Source organism: Podarcis pityusensis (assembly GCF_964106645.2).
Source record: "Podarcis pityusensis genome assembly, chromosome: 6".
Classification (NCBI taxonomy): Eukaryota; Metazoa; Chordata; class Lepidosauria; order Squamata; family Lacertidae; genus Podarcis; species Podarcis pityusensis.
The window spans coordinates 59,428,080-59,447,449 of NC_138030.1; the positions used below are offsets into that span (position 1 = coordinate 59,428,080).

Below are 19,370 nucleotides of genomic sequence, written 5' to 3' on the forward strand. Positions count from 1 at the left end.
TTGCGAGGCATTTGTCTTGCGAGGTACCACTGTATTGACACATAATCCTTCTTTGGAAATTGCTAAACCAGAACGAGCCACAGTGAGCCTCAGGCTTGCCCCTCTTCCAGCCTGGCTACGAGGAATTCACATCCATTTGGGCTTAGCTCCAGCTTCTCATATTGTGAGAAACAACAAACAACTGTGATTGCTGTTAATAATGGTTTGTTTGAAACAAGGCACCTTAAAACCATGAGCTATGAAGTTGGCTTGTTTAAACAACCACAGTTAAAATGAACAACAATTTGGTTTAGGGAAACACACTAAACTGTAGTTAATGGAAGAGTGAAAGGTTCTGACATGCCATTTCAAACATGCCAGAGGCTCAGCTTGCTGCGACTCATTCTTGTCACACTAAACTATGGTTTAGCTTGCCATCCAAATGTGGCTGCTGCACAGATACTCTGTCAATTGTGGGTGTATGAAGCTTATGTTATGGTACTAAATTCACATTATGCACCCTGCTTTTCTAAAACACCCCTGACTGGCAATCCTACATATTAATATTCTGAAGTCGTCACCAAATGTAGCATGAGTAATTACAGGATAGCTTCATTGAAATCCAACAGTGAATACCTCTTAATATAGAAATGTAACATGTATAGTCATACAATTAGAAATGTGTAAGTGCTGGTTTTCTTTAAATAGGCAGCTAGATCTACAGACATAAGTAGTTATTAAAGGCTGTGGCTGTTCGTGAATTTTAATGAAGATATAGCACCTTTTATTTTGAGGAAAGGATCAAAAAGAGCTTTTTAAAATAAAGTTCCCAAGAGACTCTGGCCTTAGGTCAACCTTTGGACAATTGAACTAACATTATTTTCTATACAAAAAACCTGACACCTTATATTGTACATAGACCTTGGCTGCTACGGGTTTTACCAAGGGCAAGCTCTGAGGTATATCCAGGAATATAGCAGCCCTTTAAAATATGCTTCGAGCATTTTGCTACTGAGATAAAGAGAAAAGAAAATAGAAAAACACCATCTGCATTTCATTAACAGGAGGCCTGCTTTGCCTACCAAACACCGTGTCTAGAAAAGGCAGAAAAAAGCAGGAGGAGCTGAAATTGTATTTTGCTGAAATGCGTAGCAATTCCAAAATTAAAATTTCATAGGATTATGGATGTCAAAATGCGGATTTGGAGAGTATGTGTGAAAAACCCTGAAATGGCTGAATAAAATGTTGCTAAAACAATTGCAGTCCCTTTGTATGACAGATACATGGCTTTTGTAAATGCAAGCCCAAATGGAATTTACCTTACCTCCAAGGAGTGCTGTTTATACAATACACCTAAAATACAAACTTTTCCTGGCTGCCAGGTCCCTCAGTGTGATAGCTTACTAAAAGATTACAGGTGAAAACTTACTGTTTTTTTCTCTACCTTTTTATGCTTTCAGATATTGTTCAATAGTCCCCAGAAAGAATTAACAGATTTTAACATTATTGTACAAAGAAACTGTACTGTATCTGTGTAAATATTCAGGGAATGACAGAGGTTAGAGAGAGAATTAGAACTAGGATTCCCCTCCCCCCACCCTTTGTGCATTTACTAGAAAGATCCAATTATTAGTCTGTTGTTCAGCATATTTCCTCCGGTGAGAAAAAAGACATTTATTTTTTTTACACACACACACACACACACACACACACACACACACACACACATACAAGTCTAGTGGGGACAGACGTTTATTCCAAATAAAAATTGCCTGAGAAATAATGGGAGCAAATGTCACCGGTTCTTTTGGGGTCCATCTCTAAAACCTCAGAGGAGGATTACAAATCCATTCTCATTCTGCCTCTCATTTAGATAACAACCATGTGTCTCCCCATAATTGTTTCCTAGGTAGTGAAGTGTACTGGAGTAGGATTCTAAGTGTATTGTCCCTCAGGGAGCAAAGACCTTCATGAAAATAAAATGAGGATCTTGTCAGCTTATTCAGCGTGTGCAAAATTTTAACGAGGCAAAACTGTGGCATAAGGAATAGTGCTCTGGCTGCCAAACAATATATATAAATATATATAAAACCTGGGAAAGTCAAGTCTTCCTGCTCTGATAGGCAATTGTAACATCTCAAGATTAATTTTAGCATTAAAATGAAGTAATTGCGGCACTTAGAAATTTATCAAAACCCTGAAACAGATCAATGGGAAGGCTTTGAAAAGGGTAATTGTACCTGCATGGGAAAGATTATTGCTGTAATAGTATTAACCATCCCAATTAAGGAATAGGGAATTGAGGGGGCAATTTGTTAATATTACAACCCATTCTCTGAAGAAGTGGTTAAAACCCTAAGATATAAATTATGTAGTGTTTATCAGTATTTTATCACGATTATTTAATTACTTAAACTGTTCGAACTGTCATGTACCTAGCTTTTTTGTAAAGCACTTGTGATTAGATATATCTATATATTTCCTAAGCATGTCAAAGGACAAGAAAACCATTTCCAGTGTGGTGAGATCACTTTACATTATATACAGTATGATTGCGCTGCTGAAACAACAGAGTTTTCTTACACCTCAACAACTATTAAATTTATTGTCACCCAAACTTCTGTGGGCCAGATTCCATTTCTTTTTTTAAAAAATAATTTTTATTAACAGGCCAATCACATCACATTATCACATTGATTCCAAATTATACAGCCAAATTTTAAATTTTGTTGGGGGTACCCATACATCAAGCTCAGCTCGAGTCCAAAACAGCATCACTTATCTTACTGCATTAATTAGACAGTTCTCTCCAATTTGATCCGGAAAGTCCTTTGTTACTTCTTTTCTCTTCTTGTTGTTATCATAAATTCCTTTCTTTGCAATCTCTGATGATTTTCACAAGCAGGGTAACAGCTGGCATTCTATGTGGATTTTGTACTTTTCCAAAAATCATATTGATCCGGGACAGCCTCTGTACAACGCTTCCATAAACAAAGTTAATCTCCGATCTGTCCTTTATTTTTCTCAGGCTTACCAAATAACAAATGAGTTTGGGGGTTCTGTCAGGTCAAACTTACATTCCAACATTCCTTCTCTTTCAAACAATCCTGATTCTCCTCCCCCAGTCCTTCTTCCTCGGTAAACCTGTCATGGCGAGACGCCATTTTTTAACTGCTTCATAAAAATTTTCTTCCTTTCTCACCGTTCTGCAGTCTTCTTTCCGTCCCACATAGTTCTTAAAATCCTGCCTGTGATTCATAGAAATGCGACGATCTTGTTTCTATCTGGGGTGAAGGGTTATTAATGTCACATCATGCAAAGAAGAAAAGAGTTTTTTCCTCCATCCCCCCCCCCCTTTGTTCCAAACATACAGTCTCCTTATGGTGATTCATCAGAAGATTTACTTATCCATCCGTCACTCCTGGTCGCAGAGATCCATTAATCAGCAGTCTTATCTTCGAGCTTTACTTGATGTATGTGCTTTCAGCTTCGTTTCCAATCATATGTTTCCAATTATAATTCCAGCTGAAGCAACCAGCACGCGCTAATTAGAATCGGCGTCAGGAAGGTCTGACTTCACCAAGGGCCTTTTGCCAAGTGTTCGGCACCCCCATCACTCGTTTCAGGGGGTGCATTGTGAACACCGCTGGCAGGGCAGTTCTCCTCCACATCCTGGAGGAGTTCAGGAAGGCTACATACTTCCCATAGTAGCCCCTTAGTACCTCGTATGGGTCAGAGAGATGTTATTGTCGGCCATCTTCCAACGCGCCACCTGGTGGCCCCCGGGCCAGATTCCATTTCATCAGAAAGCATGAATATGTTTATTAAAGTTCCACAAATTTCACATGTAATTCCAATACACAATAATTTTTTTCTTTTGTTTTATCAACTTCCCCTTTTTTATTTCAGCCCCTTGCTGCACCCTATCTTCTGTCTCTTATATTACAATCACAATACAATAATTTCTAATTATTCCTTTTGCTCATAGTTCAAATCCTGCTCATGGGTTCTTCATACTATAATATTTCTTTAAACAATCCAAAAAAAAGAGGCTTTCATTCTTCAATAAAACAATCATCACTATTTTTTCTTATTACTGAAACTGGGTGCAAAACCTATTACTATGTGGTGATTAAAGTGAAATATTTTTTGTTGGATGGTTTCAGCTCTAGCGACAACTGGATCATGTTTAATGAGGCAACCGTTTTGACTGTCCACATTCGTAGAGCAAGTGAATGTTGCCCACTGGGTAAGCACGGACAAAGCAGCTTTTGGATGACATAGATCAGAGAAGTAGAACATGACCCACTGGATGTATAGTAGCCACAGAAAAAGCATTTGAGAACCCTCTGCACTGCATCCTGGCCAGTGATCAGCCAATTGTGTGAACCCATGGCCTACCACCAAGTTCAATTTTTGACAATTTTTGTTCAAAAGGCAGGTGGTACACCAAAAGCTGAATCGTGTGTGTGTTGTGGTAAATCTCCCCAACTCAATGACAGGCTAGAAACTGTCATGCACAGGAGTTCTGTTGATGATGTCTAGTGCTTATTGGAACTGGTGGGATGTAAAACTGGGAAGCCAACAGAAGGCTCAGTCATAGTCAACTAATTCTACTTTTGTCCCCCTTCTCCTCCTTGTCCTTCCTGCTGAGTTCTACAGGGGCAAAGCTGAGGCTAAAGAAGAGGCAGCTAACAGCTCCGGTCACCCCCTGGACTGTAGGGATGCAGGTGAAGAGGGCTGGCTGAGGGCAGTGCCCCATGCCCCCTAGTCAACCAACCTCCAATGATGTCCTGGTAAGAGCAGTTTCCACTAACACAAACGACTACACCAGATTACAGTAGAAGCAGAACAGAGAGGCTTTAACCAAGAATTCAGTGAAAAAGAATAAACAATTTCAAGGAGTGTGAACTGTGTCTGGCTATTAAAGCAAGAGTTGCTAGTACACAAAAGTTGTTAAGGCTAAAGATTGAGGAAAGAGCTTCTAGGATTCTCCTGTAGTGTTATTTTCAGTTTTTTTGTCTAAAAACATACAATAAAAGTGGTTTCCCCCAAACCCACCTCTAGCCAGCCCTTTCAGCTATCCATCAGCATGCCTGCCTCAGTAAATCGTTTGACTTTTCCAATGCCTATTATGGATTAATTTATCAGAGAGCAAGTTACGGGTTGATTTAATCGCACACTGGAATGGGTCTGTGATAAGACCTCTAATGAACCTGATCTGGGTATGTGGGTGATGTAATTGGATAGCTTCTTCGTCCTATGAGTACTCAGTAAAGTATGGATTGAAGTCGGTCTACAACTCAGCATATTGAAAGGGTAAGTTGAATTTGCTCACAGTCTATGGTTCCCTTTCATGCACTTCCCATGAAATTAAAAGATCTCTGTGAACATTATTGGTAAAACACTGGTAGTCATCACAAGGTCTCGGTTAAAAATGAATGTGATAATAACAGCCACAGGTAGGTAAAGGAGGAAAAGTAGGAGTGGTGAGAAGGTTGAAATTGCAATAAAGGAATGCAACCTGACTCAGAAAGGACATGGAGTTTGTCAAAGTCAGTTTCTTCCTGCGTCTTTATGCCAGCTAGAATGGCATATGGCCAGAGATGTTCTCTGCATGTCTTGCTGCAATTAATCTTTCTGTTCTTTTGATTAATTGCTGGCATATACTGTATCCCTCCCCATTTATGACCTCTGAGCTTTCTCTATCCCTTAGCAGCGTATACAACTGAGTCTTGACGGCATACACAGAAATACCAAAGCCCATCCACTTTTAGATGGGGTTAATTAATTATAGAAACGTTGATACATCTGTAGCTATGTATGGCCTAGTCTACTCTCTCACACAGAAACAAAAGTCTTCTCCTAACCCATCAAATCTCAATTATTTTTTCTGCTTTTTTGAAACAATTATGATTACTTGCACTTGTTTTCTTACTCATTAGCCATTGGCTACATTGGCTACATTTACAATTCATAGTAAGTCACATGGCCAATAGTTTACCATGAACATTGATTACTTTAGTCCTCCCTGCTAGCAGCAGAAGCAACAAACCACAATCCTTGGTTTAATGTTATGTCCAATCCAGGGATTGTGGTTTGTTTCGTGTATCAGGGGTGTTATTTGATCTTATCTGGAGATGCATACAAAGAATATATTTTAAAACAAAAATAAAATTCTGAACAAAATTCTCAACAAAATAAAATTCTGAACAAAACTTATAAACCGCAGTTGGTGAGTAAATAGCAAACATTGGCTTCAAATCATGGTCATGGTTTGTTTGGAACAAAACAAACCACAATCCCTGGTTTGGACATAACACTAAACCAAGGTTTGTTGCTCCCACTTGCTTGTTGGGGGAGTGAAATAGGAGCATTCTGTATATTCGCAACATTGCCACCCACATTATGAAAACCATGGGCCCGAGGCATTGTTAGCTTATTTGATAACTCTGTCCCTGGTCAAAATAGCCTTGATATCTGTTGTCAGAAAAAAGAAAAAATTAAGAGCAGGACCAAGTACAGATGTTCTCAACTATTCTGCAACCTTTCTGCAGAACGTCTTAAAGAAGCTCTAAGATCACTTGGGTACCTCTGACTTGACAGCCTCTACAACGAAGGAACATTGTGCTTACAGCTATATGTGACTCACAGCTATATGGAGGAGTGCTTGTTCATTCAGCAACAGTGGTTACAGATTATGGTGCAAAGATTGTGGTGGCCTGTAACGACTACCATAGTTTGTAATGACAATTTTAATAGCCTGTAGTGACTTACTGCTTTGGGGGAGAGGCTTTGTGGCTAAGATGACCTATCTATAGTGTCACAACAGCATGAAAGATCCTATTTTGCCTGGACAAGTTAGTTAACAAGAGGAGTATACTGTATAGCATATGCAACTATGTTGTACTGAGTCATTTTAGGTCTATTAAAACAGTAGAGAGGTTTTCGGGGGTTTCTTGCCAGCTAGACTGTGATGGCAAAGATTAGATAGCAAGCAGTGCACTTACTACCAGCAGCTGCTGTCACCAGATGAAAACGGGTGATACTTTCCAAGAAATGGCAATGGCTGGCAATGATTTGATTATATCACACCACCCAGTACATGACTGGCAAGTAGTTTTCCCAGAGCTGGAATTCAGCAAGGACAGAAAAAGCTTACCCCTACAGTAAAACACCAGGAGATAGTTAAGGACCACAGGCAGCCTGATCTATGCTGGGAGGAAAAATCCTATAGAATCACAGCATGAAACTTAGCAACAGTTTAAAGTTAAGAAAATTTATTTCAATGAAGATTACATTATAAACACACACACAAACACACAGACACACACCAGTTCCATGGTAAACCTGACATTTGTTCACAGAAGGTATTACTATTTTACAAAAGAAATATTTTAGATCAGAGACAAAAAACAAACAGGTTTAAATGGAAGAAGGGAACCTTTCCAACACTTTTAATAATAGAAAGTCTGTCTCAAATGCACAGACAGAACACACACACCTTAGCAGCATGGGCCAAAGAGAACAGGGCGGGGGATTGGGTGATAGCTACACATAAACACACCCCAAAAAGATGTAGAAATGCAGTTAAAATAAATTAAACTAACCGTGTAGCTACAGAACATTGTTTTCTTAAAAAACTATAGATCTGGAAAAGTTCAGGAGTGGGTACAGTACAGGGATTTTGTCCCTAACACATTGATATTCATCTCAAATTATTATTATTTTTATCACATAGTACACTATAGTTAAAGGGAAATGCTAACTATATCCCAATATTTTCCAATCTGGAATTGTGGACGTTTTACAAAGCTGTTTCTTTTATCTTTGATTAAACATTAATTTAAAAAAGAAAACCAAGTGCCCTCCCCACCTTCAAAAGACATGGTAGCAATCTTGTCATCTTCTTTCCATTCTGCCCATGTCATCTTAGTTCTACAGTCAAATTAAGGCACTTATGCATGTTGTCCTCTTCGCATTTCTCCCATCTCTTTAATCTCAACCTTCTCATACTTGCCCGTCTTCCGCCTCCTGGTAACCACGAGCACAGTTATCCCAATAACAATGGCCAGGACTACCACCACCACCACTGCAATGATGCCTGCTGTCAGGCGCTGCATAGAGAACTCTGGTGGTTTGTCATCAACGTAGTATACAAGGATTTCTTCAATATCTAGAGGTTCATCATTGACATAGAGACCAAACATATTATCGGGTGGGAAAATGGGTTTACCCTGGATGTCTTTTTCAAAGTAGTAAGCTACATCTGCAATGTCTACATCTGTGTAAGACTTGTCCGAAATGTTCTGCTTTAGGTCGATATGGATTAATGGCTCCTTGTACTCAACAGCTGTGATGAACTTCGGATGGAGCATATAGCGGTTTTCAATGAGCTGTCGGAAGCTGTTTGCCACTTCTGATTCAGACAAGGGAGTTTTTCGCTCTTTGTGCTTCATCTCAATGTAGATCCAGCTTGTTCTGACCAGCTCATTGCACCTCATGTTGAGATCCCCCTTGTCCGTCCTCCTTACCCCAGCGCTGTTCACACACCAACAAGTATCTGTCTGATTGCACTGCCTGGCTTTGAAGAAGCCCATGGCATCACATTCTGGGTTATAAAGTCCATCGTTGTCCACAAACCCATGTTCGGGCCTGGGAAAACTTCTGCCTCTTTTGGTTTTTATTTCCGCCTTCATCAGCAGACATTTTGGAGTCAGTGTTGAACAGTCCAGCCTCTGGTTCGAACCGCGTGCCGTACAGATGCAGCTGCCAGACTCCGAACTGCAAGACGCCAGGTTATTCGTTGGGCAAAAGCAGTCGTTCTGGGCGGCCGATGTGGCCACAAGCATCAACACCAGGGCAGCCCCAAAAGCAGACTCCATGGAGGATGAGCAAAAGAGGTCTTTAGGGAGAGACAGGGCAACACAGCAGCCTGAAGACAAGACACATCCACAACAAGAGCCTCCCGGTTTCTGAGTGATAGGGCGGGACAGCTGCCTCTCTTTCTACCATCGGACCTGCCCAACCAGTCTGGCTGGTGACGCTCAAACAAAGCAGGTGTGTGGTGACACAGAAAACCCTCAGACCAAGAGAGCTGCGCCTTCTTCAGTAGGGAGTGGCAGCAACTCTCTGCCTTCTCATACTTCCCTACCCTCGGCCTCGCCTCCTGGTAATCACAAGTGAGATAATTCCAGCAATAATGGCCAAGACTTCCACCACCACCACCTGCTTTTCTTTCCTCCCACTGAAGGAGGAAGCACATCATGCCAGAAACACAGAAACCAATACTACATTAAGCTCTTGCAAATAGAAACGTGCCTACCCCATGGGCCAAACTATGCATAAGTGCTGGGTTAGAGGCTACTGTGAGGCCAAGCCCAGTCAGCCTCCGTTCGGTTCAGCCCAGGAGGCCTACTAAACAGGGAAGACAAACACTAGCTCCAGTGGTCAGTACTCATAGTAGACAGGAGGTAAAGTGGAAGAGATCACAGCCTCTAGAACACCCCCTTTTCTTTTCTTTTCTTTTCTTTTCTTTTCTCTGTCCTTTTTTTTTTTTTTTTTTTTGGAGAATCCTCATTATATGTCTTTAAGATGTAATGCTGAGCCATTTCCATGGATAATCCACCAGACTATGGTAGGAAAGTCAGAGGGGGTGAGCAGAGGGGGTGAGCAGACAATAGGACAGTTCTGGAAGCAGTGTTATACCTAAAATTTTTGGAATGCCCAAAGCAGCCAATCCCAACCTGGTCCTCTGTAGATTTTGTTGGGATGACAACTCCCATCACCAGCCACGGTAAGTGCCTTCCTCTAATGTGGGTTTCACTGCCTTCTATCACTTTTTAAAAGTGTATACCTAATAAAATTCAACTGTACAGTACACCAAAAGTGTGGATTGGGGTAGCTGTGGCCATAGCTTCCTATTTAAGTGTGCCCTATGAGTGTCAAATTGGGCTTTCCCTCTGAGTAATGTGTGAAGTGGCCCTCATTTCACAATCATCTCTTGGGAGATGCTGTTCTCCATACCATTGATGTCTGTTGCCTTGACCCTCATGGAGAGGCCCTGTCCAGTCCTGAAATTACATCAGGGGAGCGGGATTAAGATCGAAAACAACAGCACAAATAACCCTATGATATCAGTGAGGGGCATTCAGCCTTTGTTGACCAGGGTCCTCTCCAAGTGTTTTGGCCTACAACTCCCATCATCTCTGGGCAGCATGGCTATACTCACTGGGGCTAATGGGAGTTGTAGTTTCAACGCCTGGAGGGCACCATATTGGAATAGGCTGTTTTAACACAATAACACCCATTACAGTTTATTCTTCTATTAGGTTTCAGGATTCTTTACCACTGTCCTCTGCTATGACCATCCAAACCTGCTCTCTGTACACAGAAAACACATTACTCCAGGGGCTTATAGGTCCATTTTTGTGTCAAACCACTAGGGCATCCGGCTTAAGGTTGTCTTTCCTGTAGGGTTCTTGTTATCTAATACGATCTTCAAAATTGGTGTTATTGCACATCCTTGATGGGTTGGCTTTTCATCTCATTTTAAAACAAAACATGTTTCTGCTCCTTGTGGATGGTCACTACATAACCTGCTCCTTTTGAAAAGTTCCAAGCTTAGCCAATGAAAGACACAGTAACTTTCACTTGAGCTTTGCAAAGTTAAAAATACAATGATTAATATCATCTGGGAAGTTTCAGGAGGCATTTTGCAATCAAAACTCTGAGTAATTACTTCATAGGTGGCATTCTAGCAGACAGAAAGGCTAAGATCCAAACAGCAAGCATGTCTGGTTAAATAGTCATCCTCCCCCCCCAAAGGAACCATGGAGACAGCAGCTTGGGTGGGGGCTACAGATCTCAAAGTGGTCAAAAAACACAATGAAAACTGCCACCCTTTGACTGCTGGGATTTCAGATGTGGAGCATGATTCAAAGAGCTGCATATGGACCTCCAGACATGCACTTTGGTTTTAAGCAGTTCCCTCCCATTCAGTTATTCAGGGTCCTCCCAAACTGCTCCACACAAAGTTGGAGAAGCTCCTGCCTTTGGATTGGTCCCCACTGAACTTCCAACAGGGCTGGCCAGTCAAGGTTCCCACATGCTCAGAGAAGCCCTGTCTGCATGTATTTGTATACACATATGCCCCCTTTTGCAGGGACGCGGGTGGCGCTGTGGATTAAACCACAGAGCCTAGGACTTGCTGATCAGAAGGTCGGCGGTTCAAATCCCCGCAACGGGGTGAGCTCCTGTTGCTCGGTCCCAGCTCCTGCCCACCTAGCAGTTCGAAAGCACGTCAAAGTGCAAGTAGGTACCGCTCCGGCGGGAAGGTAAACGGCATTTCCATGTGCTGCTCTGGTTCGCCAGAAGTGGCTTAGTCATGCTGGCCACATGACCCGGAAGCCGTCTGCGGACAAACGCAGGCTCCCTTGGCCTATAGAGCGAGATGAGCACCGCAACCCCAGAGTCGGCCACGACTGGACCTAATGGTCAGGGGTCCCTTTACCTATGCCCCCTTTTAAGCCTAATGCGAAATCCACAGTCCATATGTTAGGCATCAGCTGGATCAGCTGACAGGCACTTATCTTCCTTGCCCCCTGCGGGCCAAATTTGACATGGAGAGATGACAAGGTGATAACTATAGGCTGCATGCACACTAACCCGTTTATGGCGGGAAAATGTAGGTTTTTCTCAATCCAGAATTACTCACACTTATCCTCAACATGTTGTTTTCCACTTAGATTAAGTCCAAATTATTCTAGATCTTACCTTCCACAAGGATGGGCATGGTTACTTGATAAGCATCTCAAACTCTTCCCTTGGTTGGGTTATTCACACCTTTTCCTCCATGCACATGCCCCCGATGACTTAAGAAGGAAGTGGTGATTGGTATCCTGGCATACGCCCACCCACAATGTCATTGGGCAGGTGTAGACGTGGGCACACACAACCCATTGCCAGGACTGCTGATGTCTGCTTTCACCTCTTATCAAATGGACAAACTGCAAAGCCAACCTGGAATGAGCTTATATTTTTATTTTTTTGAAAGAAACCAGTTTCTCAGGAAGCCCTTTTCTGGGAGGCAGAAATATGCAGTAGATCTAGACTGTGTGTGGACTGCATAGGGAAAAAAGTACTAAGGCTCCATTGATTCTAGAATAAAATAGTGCATGTACACCAAATTAAACACACACATGCACTCTTTGAGGCTGCAATGCCACTTATTTGGGAATGAACCCCCACTGAACTGAATGGGATTCTGATTTCTAAGGGGTTTTTGCACTCTAAGAAAACCTGTCTTCCACTTACCACTGTCACAACAACTCACCCAAGACCAAGTTTACACAACCTCTGCAGAGGTGGTGGATGTGTGCTAAAGGTTGCTCTAACATGCTTTCTGTTGTGCACTGAGTAATCACTAACAAAAGATTCTGCTCTTTCTTTTTTTAAAGGCTCGGGGTAAAGTACATAACCAGTTAATTCATAGAACTGACTTTGGCATATATTGGTATGGGACGAAATATATCCAAAACCAGCTCTTGAATATCCTTCCATTGATCTTCCCCAACTGTGTGCTCTCCAGAAATTTGGACCACAATTCCCATCAACCCCAGTGAATATGCCCTCCAAAATGTATGGAGGGCACCACCTGCTCTACTCATAGTTGTTGGAGCCACGGAAATCTTTCCGCAGGAGACGACTCTTTCTATGAGCCGTCTGGGTGTGTTTTTACATCACAGATACCAACGTTCTCTGGAGAGTAGGTAGAAAATAGGGGTGGGGCCAGGAAATGCTAGGGGAATACCAGGCAAAGTTATTAGGGTTCATCTGCTGATGAAAGGTGTCTAGGGAGTGACAGTAAAAAAAGAGGAGTAACCGGAAACAGCAGCCAGAGAGCTGAGAAGCAGGACAACAGGATCATTTCATACTTCATCAGAGATTTATTGCCATCAAAATGAGCCCCTGGTCACAGTCCTGGTGTACTCACATAGCAGGATAAAGTGACAAACTGCTAAGGTGGCAGAACTGACTGCACCACTGCAAGCAAAAGGTCCTCTGTCTTCTTTAAAATAAAATAAAAAAGCCCTCCCTGCAAACAGAAACCTACCACGTCATGGAGGAAAATTCGACCACAGTGCTGGTTTTCTATTTTGCACGGCACCGCCATCCACCAAGCATATATCCCACCGGATATATAGGAGGAATATGAGGAGGTACTTGTCTATTCTGCCACTTTGGCACTATAGCATGGTAATTAAATGACTGACTGCCATCAGGAAGTCCCCGGTTTGAGGAAGTCAATAGGTGGCCTTTAGCAGGCCACTCACTCAGTCATCAGCAGTTCCCTCACCTGTAGTATGGGGAAATAATTATAATGACTTACTTTTCAAGTTTGTTTCACCGATTGCAGGTTCATAATGCTTATGAAGTACCTTGAAAGCATTATGCAAATGTTGAGTATTATTATTTCTGAAGTACATGTTGAGGCAAATAAGCCAAAGTCTAGAATATACCAACAGTACATCGCCAGCAGAAGAAAACAGATGGAAAAGGGTGGAGAGATCAGTCTTATTTCTTCCACAAATTTACCATGCAAAACACCAAGCGCTCTCAATGTCCAGGGCCTGTTAACATCTACTCCAGGGAGTTTTAGACCCTTCAGACGCCCGCTGTGATCTGTTTATAAGGCACTCAGGGTAAAGTTACTCGCCTTCATAGCAATCCTGATGCCACATTTACATCTTCAGTGAGATGTTCAGTGAGAAGGTCTGCAGAACTATTGTGGGACCAGTTTCAGCTGCTGGGGTCAGATGACATGATGACGGAGCAAACAACATGTTTCCTTGATTCTTGCCCCTCTTAGTTTATCAAATCTTCCCAAGGGGGGGGGGTGGCCAGGGGGATCTAGGAGGTGGTCAATGCAACTTTGCAGGAGATAGTAGCCCTGGTCATCTTGAAACCCAGGTACTTCTGAAAAAGCACTGCCTGGACCTCTCGGTTTCTGAGAAGAACTGCCTGATCATAAATACCAACACTGGAGGAAAGCTGACTGAGAGGGCTATGGTGCAAGCAAATGATGTTTCATCTAAGAGTAGCTTGGCCCGCTCCAATTTGGGTTCAGGCCTGACTGTGGAACTGAATCAGCCCTGGCTGGATGGTTGGCCTTTATTGGAAGAAAATGAGGGTGAGTGTCGCACTGTTATTCTTACTCAGTATCTTAGTGATATTTGATGCCATTGCTCCTGGTATCCTTATGAGCCAGCTAAGGGCTAGTCCACACTTCTACTTGTCCTGTTCCTAGAAAGCACAGGTCCAAGCAGTTTTCTGCTTGACCTGCACTTTCTAGGCACAAATCCAAGTGGTTTTGTCTTTGCCCCACCATTTCCCCATAGGAAACTCACTCTTTAGTGCTAAATTGGAACAAACAGCAATCCACAGAAAACCTTATTGCTGTTTATTCCGATTCTGCGCTAAAGATCGGGTTCCCCTGGGCAAAAGCAATGGGGCAAACAGAGGTGTGGATAAGCCCTAGTGAGATGGGCATAGGAGGCAGTTTTACAGTGGTTCTGATCCTATCACCAGGATCAGAGAATAGCATTGGCTGTCTGTCTTGCGGCACCATCCTAACAGTGCCTGCTGGAGATCTTCTTTCAACAAGCCTTTAAGTGGAGATATGTATGCCAGCTTGCATCTGCATTCAAACTATTTTTAAGCACTTTATATATAAAATTAAATGTTTGGGTTGCTAGTCCTACTCAGAGTGGGCCTATTGAAATTCATGAATCTAAGGTAGCCACGTTCATTAACTTCAATGAGTCTCCAAAGACCAGCATTGGAAACAAACCTTCCTTCCTTTTTATATGTGGAACTGTTTTTAATAGCTTTTACACTTTTCTTGTGGTTTGTCACTGTTTTGTTTTATAATGGTGTATTTTATCGTTGTAATTCTTCCTGGGCCTTTGTGGTACAGAGTGGATAAGAATTCATATAAATAAGTAAAGTATTTGCAACAATATCACGCTGTTCTTTCTATGGGGTTTCCCCAGGGTGTGCTCTTAACTGAATCCACACATGGCAGGGCTCACTGTAAACGCTTTCCAAATTGTTTTAACCATGCAGCTTGTCAGTATGTGTGCAATTTATCTTATTCTGGCTTAACAGGTCCAGATCCATATATCTACTTTTACAAGAGTGGGTGAAGTCGAGAAGTGAATGAGATGGCTTGGTCTCCATTCTGCTTCCTTTTTACAAGTCACTCAGCAACTAGTGAGAACCATAATTAATTGGAAGATGCAATTGGCTTGGTAAATACATCTCATTCTACATGAATCCTGGATAATACTATACTTTGGACTCAATCCAATCCTGAACTATGATTAGGCAAGCCTAATTCGTTTTTACAAACTCCCCTTCTGTTCCCATGAAAGAATAATCCACGGAAGACACTACCATTTAAGAGCCCATTATAATACAGGGGACTTGCAGATGGGTGTTTACTGCAGGCTTGGCACATCCATACATCATCTGAATCAAAATGCCAACCCATATTTTCTCAGATATCAAGCTTCTGTCTGGAAACAACCACAGTGGTCAAGAACATGCGGCTCAGTGGTGCAAATCTCACCTAGGACACACTAAGGGTGGAGTTTAATCAGAGCAGATGCATAGAATTCATTGAACAGCATAATTAATTTATTAATTTATTTATTAATTTATTCATTAATTCTAAGCAACACTTAAGTAAAAGATCACCCTAAGTATTAAAACACTTGACATACCTGGGTCTTGCTTTAGCCCTTAGAAAGAGCTGGTAGAATTTTGCCCTTCAAACAATACCATTTTATCTCCAGAAAGCTCCTTTTCAAAAATTTCTGCTAAAAAACATAGAGATTTTTCTCAATTACATTATCTGATGGAGAACACAAAGCTAAGGGACAACACATCAGGAATATTTCTAATAGCTGAATCCCATCCATCAGAAGGCTTTGCCACTGAGTTCTGTGGGATTTCCTCCCAGGTAACTGTGCACTGGCTTGCAGCCTAAATAACTCTGAAGCATTGGTCCAGTACAGGCATCCCCAGCCTGCATCCCTCCAGATGTTTTGGCCTACAACTCCCATGATCCCTAGCTAACAGGACCAGTGGTCAGGGATGATGGGAATTGTAGTCCAAAATATCTGGAGGGCCAAAGGTTGGGAATGTCTGGTCCAGTAGCTGGCTATGAACGGCTAATCTGTATCCTTGACTTTTCCACCTTTCTTTAATGCTATTTTGAAACCCAAGACAGTTCCTGCCCCAGACTATTGGCGTAACAAGCTCTGGATGCATGTGTGAGCAGCATAACATGCCACACTAGCATCAAGCTGCTGGAAAACGCAAGGGCTGGCATGGGGAAGAACCTTCACACAGAAGGTCTCTTGGCCTTTTTGTGCTGCCATGTTAAGTGCAGGATGAAGCTGCAGTGCTGTGGCTTCCAGCCTGGCAGAGGAACAGAAGAACCCATCTCACTAGTCACCACCACCCCACAAACACACCTATTTAGATTTAATGCAACCAGCTACCACTCCTCATTATGCCTACTACCCAGGATTTGAGTAAATGTTACTACACATCTGATCATTTGCTTGTTACTGCACTTCTGATCTAATATTCAGCTGCATGTCCAAAAAGCGACAGCCACTGAACCACTTTTCTTGCCTCCCATCTTCCTGCGTCTCACCTCCATTAGGTCAGAGGCTTATAAAGTGAGCCAGGGCGGTTTGGATGACTTCCTGCTTATTACACTCCTTATCTTTTCCGGCCTCTTTATCTTTTGACACACTGATGCTAAGCTTATGTAAGCCTTTTATTACTGAGTTAAGAGACTAGTGCTGTGAATTTTGACCAGCTTAATTACTGTGAGTGAGCAAGCCTATTACTGGGCAACAGAGTGGACAAAAAACAAAAACACCTATGTCCCCTGATGGCTGGGAATCTCTCCCCAGTCTTTGGATGGCGACCTCCTCCTAAGGGGAGGGTCAGCGAAACAGATTGAAGCTGATTTTGCAGCCTGAATTTTAGTTAGAACCTAACAGAACTTGGGTGCAGCCTTGAATTTGCTGAGGTCCAAATTCTCTGGTTTGAAGATACAGCTGTGGAACGCCCTCCCATCAGATGTCAAACAGATAAACAACTGCAGTGGTACCTCGGGTTACAGACAGTTCAGGTTACAGACTCTGCTAACCCAGAAATAGTACCTCAGGTTAAGAACTTTGCTTCAGGGTGAGAACAGAAATCGCATGGCGGTGGAGCGGCGGCAGTGGGAGGCTCCATTAGCTAAAGTGGTGCTTCAGGTTAAGAATGGACCTCTAGAACAAATTAAGTTCTTAACCCGAGGTACCACTGTATTTGACTTTTAGAAGACATCTAAAGGCAGTCCTGTTCAGGGAAGTGTTTAATGGTTGACGTTTTATTGTGTTTTTAATATTTTGCTGGGTGACACCGAGTCAGATGGGTGGTTGTTTTATTAATCATTATTATTATTAGCAGAAAAATCAGAGGGGTAGAATCAAGTAGCTGCAATCACTGGTAAAATGCTAACTACTTCAGCACGTTACTGTTGTAGTTCTAGAAAGAGCATTTCTGTCCATATAAGCCTCCACATTGGGTGAAAGATTCCTAAATTGCAGTTTGGACTATATGGCACCTTCCAACTATGATTCTATGTAGGTACCAGTAATTGCAAAGGCAAAAGTATTTCAATGCTGGGATAACTGGGACATTACTATAAATTAAGGCATCAGTCCTTTAAATTAGTTGTCACATAGCTCCCTCTGCTGGCTTCATCCAGGTTTCAACCACAACTAATTTCAGCCATTGTAATATTTACACAAAATTTTAATCCCCCCCCCCCCCCGGAAAAAAGAAATTAGTAGGAAAATAAAAATAGCCTGAACTTGCTCACTGGTGCCAGAATGTATGGTTCTAAGAAGTGATAATTCTCATCTTCAGATGTTGTAAAATAAAGATGTCATACGGTTTATTTTGCTTTGCAAAATAGAGCCCTCGCAAAGAGATACTGCAAACAGCCTGCTCATAATTGTTTAGGAACTGATTCTTTTCCTGTGTCAGAGAGGGCTAAATGCTGTAATGACGGAGTATTTACTAGGGGCGTGCAAACAATTCAGGTAACTCCCAAATGAAGAACCAAAGTGGGGCTGCTTCAGGAAGATTCTGGGCTTGTCTGAGCCAAAGGGGCATCTCTTCAATGTATCCTGAACGGAGGTCTGATGAAACACTTCAGAGATTGAGATGTTAAACTATGGCATTGTGTCTCCAGAAATTGAAGCATTTTCCCCAAGGGTTGACATAACACCAGGATGTGGAGAGCTCTTTTGTGACAGACACGCCTAACTTGAAATCAGAGGGAATTATTATACCAAGGCTCTCCAATCACAGTGCTTTGGTGAAGGGATGTCAAATTTATCTCCTTGCTCCTTTCTGTCCTGTGGTCTTTGCTTGAAATTTTGCAGGTTACTTTCCATGGTGCAATTTTTTTATGTGTGCTGTTTCCATTAAAAACCATTGCACACCAAACTAAGTGGTTGCAATGTATAGTTCTCCTCCACAAAAATCAACTTTAAATGTGCCTACCACAAAGCCCCCTGGCACTATTTGTCTGCGACTGGGCAGGTTTCTTACCGGAGGGGCACCTTTCCCAAACTGTAAAATGGTTTCCCCCTTTCAGAAAAACCACTGGAGTGATCCTTACGCAATTTAGCAGCATACATTCCTTCAGAAGAGTCTGTCATACCTGTAGATTTCATCCAATCCCCCCCCCCAAAAAAACTATAGATGTTTCTCTTTTTAAAAAAATCTATCAAATTGTAAAGGTGCCCAGCACAAAAAATCCCTGACCAATTTTTCTGATTTGGCAGGCTATATGCACGCTGGAGGGGCTACTTTGCCTAAAGATGTTATCTAATTCTGTCAAAAGAAAAGGAGAAAAAATTCCTCAGCCACTTTTGATTAACGATAGGGGGACTTAAGCTTCATTTTTCTAAAGCAAATTTGGACCCAGAACTCACTCACACAAACAATGAAGCAGTCCAATTTCCAAATAAATGCCAAATCAGGATGAAAACAAAATTTTGTGGCTGGTTCAAAACCTTAATATTTACACACAATGAACAAGCAACAAAGTCTGCCTGGCTTTTTGACCCAAAGTTCGAAATATGTGCAATTAGAAATTGAAATGTGATCTTGTACTGTTTAGCTGAGCCCCAGGACATTTAGTACTTAATTATTTGATACAAAATGATGCTCCTAAATGCAAATCTATGAGAGAAAAACAAATAAATCTGCAATGTTCATGGGATTTTTTTTCATTTTTTATGTACAGAAAT

The 19,370-nt window shown here is 42.0% G+C and overlaps 1 protein-coding gene across 1 annotated transcript; it reads right to left on the reverse strand.

The window, feature by feature from the left end:
• Nucleotides 1-7,242: 7,242 nt before the first annotated feature.
• TACSTD2 (tumor associated calcium signal transducer 2) lies at nucleotides 7,243-8,977 on the reverse strand. Its single transcript, XM_081010572.1, has one exon. It carries the CDS (start codon nucleotides 8,862-8,864, stop codon nucleotides 7,938-7,940), a length of 927 nt encoding a protein of 308 aa, XP_080866698.1. The 5' UTR covers nucleotides 8,865-8,977; the 3' UTR covers nucleotides 7,243-7,937.
• Nucleotides 8,978-19,370: the final 10,393 nt, after the last annotated feature.

Bases quoted from the DNA above. Each gene is read 5' to 3' on its own strand.
- TACSTD2 (XM_081010572.1), bottom strand. From the start codon at position 8,864: ATGGAGTCTGCTTTTGGGGCTGCCCTGGTGTTGATGCTTGTGGCCACA.